The 6,564-nt window shown below is 54.9% G+C and overlaps 1 protein-coding gene across 4 annotated transcripts in view; it reads right to left on the reverse strand.

Moving 5' to 3' along the window:
• Positions 1–6,564, reverse strand: part of RPS6KA2 (ribosomal protein S6 kinase A2) — a 341,018-nt gene that overhangs the window by 78,482 nt on the left and 255,972 nt on the right. For all 4 annotated transcript variants that reach the window (XM_019799101.2, XM_011224258.3, XM_002918704.4 and 1 more), the window contains one exon: positions 2,417–2,498. In XM_019799101.2, the coding sequence (XP_019654660.1) occupies positions 2,417–2,498 (82 nt within the window). The remainder of the gene's footprint in view (positions 1–2,416; positions 2,499–6,564) is intronic.

The following is a 6,564-nucleotide window of genomic DNA, read 5'->3' on the forward strand; positions in this document are numbered from 1 at the left end:
TCACATGCCCTCCTTATTGCCCATCACCCAGTCTCCCCAAATCCCACCCCCTCCCTTCCAGCAACCCTCAGTTTGTTTCCTGTGGTTAAGAGTCTCCTATGGTTTGTCTCCCTCTTTGATTTCATCTTGTTTTGTTTTTTCCTCTCTTCCCCTATGATCCTGTTTTGTTTCTTAGAGTCCACATATCAGCGAGATCCTAAGTAATTGTCTTTCTCTGATTGGCTTATTTCACTCAGCATAATACTCCCTAGTTCCAACCACATTATTGCAAATGGCAAGAATTCATTTTTTTGATGGCCAGGTAGTATTCCATTGTGTATATATACCACCTTTTTATTTTCTCTTAAGAAAATAAATCTCAATTGCCTTTCTGGAAAAAAATCTATTCTTTTGTGATGGACCACTATGGAAAGGCAGAACAGTAAAGGATGTCAAATAACGTTTAGTTTGAAAGACAGCTTTTAAAGGAGCACAAGGACATGGGAAATCTTCCTATTCTTTTATGCTTATACGGCTCATTCTCACTGTAAAGATAATTTTACATCATCAAACACATTGTTCTGGAGTATCTTACAAACAACTTTACCCTATAAAAAGTGAAACATGTTTTATTTTTGTTGAGAATTTGAAATATAGGGTATAAGGAAGAAAATAAAAGCTATCGGTAATCTTGAGTCTGTTTCCATCTCGGCCCATTTCCTACTAGCATGACGTGTATCTCCCACCTGCTCATACACGCATGGACCCGTACTGACGGACATGTCGTGCTTTGAACAATGTGATGATTGCTCTGCGGACGCAGCTTTCTATCCTGTCTGATCTCTGTAACACTGTGTCCAGGGCACTTTCTCAAGGATACTGAATCGGATTACAAACAAATGTGGAGATGTGCATCCATGGAGCATGAATCACTGAGCTGGAGTGCTTGGCACGGGCTGAGAGGTCCAGGTTAATGCTGACGGGGTGCAGGCTTGGCAGCGGGTTAAACAGAACAAAATCCAGCCCCTTGACCTGACTTTCTGCCTCCAGAGCAGATGCACAGCCGTGGTTCCCTGACAGCCGTTCCAATGTCACTCCTACTTTCCCTCCCTCTCCTTCCAGGGCAGGGGACGGTGAGGTCATATTTGAGGGGAAGAAGGGACAGTTGTGATTAAAGGGAAGAGGAACCATTTAAGGTCCCATCCTTTAACAACCTCCTTTGGAAGAACATTTGTTCTCCTCGGAATACCTAGGATGCGTAAGTCTGTATTTATTTGGTTCATGGATTTCCTGGCCTATCTTGTCGGTTACCTTATTTGCCAGCCAAGAGCAAGTGACGTGTGTGCAGAGAATGATATATTCCTTGTATTGTCCCCTGAATGCACCTGCTGAGGACATTGTCTTAAGACCTAAAAATTCATATGCTGCCTTGACATCTTTGAGCCTCACAGAGCCCGAAGGCCTAACTGTGAGCCCCCTGCCCTTGACGCACAGCTCCCCCAGCCCGGGAGAGAGGCCCCCACCTTGCGGGTTCCTGCTAAGCTGGAGCAGCTGCACCCCATCTGGTCCTCACCAGGCTTCCGCTCCCTGCCAGCTTACAGAATGATTCAAACAGGCCCAGCACAGCCCTCGCGGGAACCAGGGGCCACCTTGCCTTCTCGTTACTACAAAGCCTGCCCCCTCCAGCCTGTCCTTGGTGGCTCTGCCCCTCCCCAGGGTGTGACGAGTGGATATGACCAATCAGCTGTGCTGCACCTGCCCAGGGCCTGGCGTGTGTTCCCGGACATCTCACCTGTTGCGGGGACAGGCCCCTCCCTCACCGACGGGGCGAGCAGGCGGGGATCGGAGCACGGAAGGTGCTAGGCTCTTCTGTGTTGTGGGCGGTGAGGCTGGGAGCCGGCAGTGGGGATCTTGCATGCAGTTTTATTTTGACCTTGTGTTCAGCGCTTACACTTTACTGGGGGCGGGAGTACAGAGCACCAGAATCAGGGGTCCCACTGTATTTCTAAAACCCAGCCAAGGGGACAAAGGGAAGTTTCACAGCCGTGAATCACGTTTTGTTGAACCGGAGCACTCCAGCCTCACCGAGCAGTCAGGCTGATTCGTGGTCCACAGCAGCCGCACGACCTGCTTCTACCTGCACTCCAACGTGTGTTCTGGATAATACTCCACCCCGGACGGATGTGGAGAATGGTACTTACGCAATATGGCCGCCTCTCTGAGAACTGTGCAAGTTCTGCAGGGGTGTGTTGAATGTTCCGGGAGATGTTTATACTGTTGATTGTCAGTCAGACGGTACGTGTCTGTTATGCCGCTTTCGAGACGGCTTCAGAAATCACGCGATACTAAATAGAACGTGTGTTCGCGCAAACAGCAGGCAGAGCACAGACCTCAGCTGCACGTGTCAGACACAGCCAGCCCCTCGTGAGATGCTCACCTTTCAAGGTAGCTTTCTTAAGCACTTTCATGGCGTACAGCTGCCCAGCGTCGGATCCCTTGGTCTTCCTCACAAGGAACACCTGATGAAGAGAGAATGTGACATCTGAGACGGGGAAGACTGAACTCATTGTCCTCATCTGATTTGACAAGGCGATACACAAGCGAGTTTAGGGGGAAAAATCCAATAAAATAAACATGTAGAGATCCCTCCAACATCTAGGCCGCCAGGACAGATGTCATCTAATTGTAACTGTGATGAACAGCATCACACGGTCTTGTGAAGAATCGTTGTTTTCTGGTACCACTAACTTTCTCCTAAACATTTTCTATCAGACGTAAACCACCAGACCAGGGCATGGGGCTGGCGGGCGAGGCTGCAGGGTCACCGTGGGGGACAGAGATCAGCATGTGGGGTTTGCTCTTTCGCAGCTTCCCCCCAGGGACGAGAGCGAAGGGGAAGAAAATGGCTGAGGGCAGGGTCTCCAGAGTGGGTCTGCTGTCCTCACAGGACACCGCTCGGTGTCTGTTCCAGCGACCTGGAACACACCAAGTCCCAGCACACGAACGCGGGTTCATGGAGTCAGTCCTTGGTTTGCTGTGCGCCCTCGAGCCCATGCAGCTGTCTCCTGACCCTGAGCACGTCCTGGCCCTGGGACAGCTCCTGCCCCACGCCTTCCCTATGCCGCCAGCACTCAGGTCACAGATCGGGGTCAATGCCCCCGATCCCCCTACCTCTCCCGGCCCAGACAAAAATGAGGGCAAGAGGGACAGGCCAGCCCCACTGGCTGCTGCCTCCAGGAATGAGGGGTCCACGCAATCACAGACAATGAGAAGTCGGTTCCCCTTTTCTTTGGATTTGGACTGTTCTGTCACTGAGCATTCGTATTTATCTTTGGGGGGCATGTGATGTGTCTATATGTTGGCTGGATGAAGCAGACTGTGGTGCAGACCCCTGGGGAGAGAGTCTGGGGTCTCTCCTTCAGCGGGCATTGCTGTACAGGACAGACACACACCTGAGCCGATGAGCCTCTGCCTGGGGGACGTCTTGCTGGGGACGAGCGTCCTGACAGGCAGGTGGAGCTGCCCCAGCAGTGGTCGGAAGGACAGGTGTGCGGAGAAAAACAGTGTCTGACGTGTTGAGTCCTCTGACTCATGGGAAGTCATGGGCCCTGCAGTGTGTCTGCTCACGCTGTGGGTCCCCTCCGGTCTCCAAGCCCTGTCCCCAGGCTGCTGCAGGCGTGTGGGCAGAGGGGACCAGCAGGGTCCGGGGGATGGGCAGCAACCCAGTGAGCAGGTAGGAGAGGCTGGCGGCCGTCCTGCGGGGCCTGGGCCCGAGCATCAGTGCCCAGCACCCAGGAAAGAAAGCTGTGCCCTGAGGGCATGGGGGTGAGGGACAGGGGTGCCTGTGGCGGGGGAGGGGCTGCTAAACAGCAGTGATTCCAGCAGAGAGGGAGTGTGACCTCTGCGGCCACAGCAGACCGAGCAGAGCACTGCCGCTGGGCCCCTGGTGGTGCCGGGACGGCGGGGCAGGGCGGGGCGAGCCAGCCTGGGCCGCTGAGTCACTGTGCAGAGAGGCCGCCGTGGCTCCTGGCCCAAGCGCTCCGTGCAATAAAACCCCTCTTCCAGAACGTGCAATATCCGGAAACCATCATTTTCACCCCTGCGTCCACCTCTTCCCCGCGATAAAGGAGGGTGTACATGACGCACGGGAACATGCGTGAGAGCGTTCATGTGAGCTCAGGGACTAGAGCAGACCCCGTTCCACTGAGGCCTAGTCCACGGGGCTGCCACCCATGAAGCATAGCGTAAATGATGCTGAATTTTACATAAAGCGTCGCACACAAAACCTTTCTCTCTATTATATTTCAGGCTTTAAAATGAGACGATTGACAGTGATGGCTATTTATACATATCTGTTACTAAAAGAGAGCTTTTATTTTTGAAAAGAACTGGAAGAAATTCCATTCTTTGTGAAGCCCCCACTATGAGCCGGGGCCTGGGGGCTCCCTCAAGAACAGCAGCGGGAGGGACCCCCTGGGCGAGCAGGGCCTGACAAGAGGTAAACACAGCCTTGAGGGCACAAACTACGGTGTCATCAATGCCACAAATGATGTGGTCACGAGCGAGGAGACGGGCTCACGAGCCACAGGCTCCCAACCGCTACCGCGTGCCTCGTCCTCTGGTGCTGGACGCACATCGCTCAGGAGCACATGTGCGTGCAGTGAAATAAGTTCTGGATAATTCCAGCAACTTCAGCACATACAGTTGCCGATCTCTCGTTCTAATCCAGCTTTAACGTGCTCCCCATTTCATTCTCGACTGCTTCTTCAGCAGCTCAGCATGTGACATTACGTGGGGACACACAGAGACAGATGCTGTGTCATCCCAAATCACCCCAAATCTTCTGGTGCCGTCGTAATCGGTGAAACCACTGCTTCTCTCAACAAACGTTTCGGTTCTCTGAGCTGCAACGTCGCGATCGGTCTGTAGTGCTCTCTGACACAAGAGCCAACGGGGTGGCAGCCACATTTCCAGAGGACATTCAGGGGACGATGTCTTCAAAAGGAAGACATTTAAAGACCCATTCTTATATGCCACCAATTAAGTGTTAGGAAAGCAAGGACATGTTTTTTATTTGGTTTGATCCCTTCTCAGAATGTGGGGAGTGTAATCTGTGTATCTTTCCCCTGAATATTTTAAAGAAAAGGATATTCGCACATCAGCCTCTGGTGTTTATTCACGAGAGACCCCAAGGAGCAGGCAAGGTGATGGGGAGGAGGGTGACAGCGTCACTTTTGGACTCTCCTGGCGGCTCCGGCACCTCTCCTGCCTACAGACTCTCAAGGAGCACCTGGCCCGCGCCACGCACCTGAGCACCTGGCCTGCGCCGCACACCTGAGCAGCTGGCCCACGCCACGCACCTGAGCACCTGAGCAGCTGGCCTGCACCACGCACCTGAGCACCTGAGCACCTGGCCTGTGCCACGCACCTGAGCAGCTGGCCCATGCCACGCACCTGAGCACCTGAGCACCTGGCCTGTGCCACGCACCTGAGCACCTGGCCCGCGCCGTGCACCTGAGCAGCTGAGCAGCTGAGCACCTGGCCCGCGCCGTGCACCTGAGCCCTGAGCACCTGAGCAGCTGGCCCGCGCCACGCACCTGAACACCTGAGCACCTGAGCAGCTGGCCCGCGCCACGCACCTGAGCACCTGAGCAGCTGGCCCGCGCCACGCACCTGAGCACCTGAGCAGCTGGCCCGCGCCACGCACCTGAGCACCTGGCCTGCGCCACGCACCTGAGCCCCTGGCCCGCGCCGCGCACCTGAGCAGCTGAGCAGCTGAGCACCTGGCCCGCACCGCGCACCTAAGCAGCTGGTCTGCATCGCGCACCTGAGCACCTGAGCAGCTGGCGCGCGCCACGCACCTGGGCACCTGGCCTGCGCCACACACCTGAGCAGCTGGCCCGCGCCACGCACCGTAACAGCAGGACACACTGTGCCACATCTTCCAGAGTTTCGCTGCTTTCCCCATTCAACACTTAAATCTCTTTGAGGACAGGCTGTTTCTCCCTTCCAAGCACCACGGCTTCCTCTGCTCTCAGACACCCTTGAAATCACGATGACTTGACAAATCACTAACGACAAGAGATGCTCTCCACCATTCCCAGCAAACTGCTTTGGCAAACTGGCTATCTTGCTTCCTACACTTTGCAGGACTGACTTGGAGAGAAGAGCACGTGCTGCCTTCCATGTGGCCCTGCACGGGGACCCGCAGGCTGGAGCCCCACCGTCCGTCCGGTGCTGCCGCCACCTGGGGGTCATCCTCTGGGGCTTGGGCTGCTTCTGCCCTGGCAACAGTCCTCTGGCTGCACAAGCAGAGCACAGCAGCCGAGGGAAGAGCCATCAGGGCCCCTGCACTGGGCAGGATGGCAAAGGTCCCCGGGACGAGCCTGCTGTCAGAAGCAGGCATCAGTGAGAAGGCCAAGTGGAAGAAACAGCATTTTATTCCTTCCTGCATCTCCAGCATCTGCAATCACAGCACGGAGGAAAGACAGAAGGGAGGAACCCAGTGACTGGTGAACGGAGGAACCCGGTGACTGGTGAACGGAGGGGCCCAGTGACTGGTGAACGGAGGGGCCCGGTGACAGG

This window comes from Ailuropoda melanoleuca, chromosome 10, assembly GCF_002007445.2.
Source record: "Ailuropoda melanoleuca isolate Jingjing chromosome 10, ASM200744v2, whole genome shotgun sequence".
Lineage (NCBI taxonomy): Eukaryota > Metazoa > Chordata > Mammalia > Carnivora > Ursidae > Ailuropoda > Ailuropoda melanoleuca.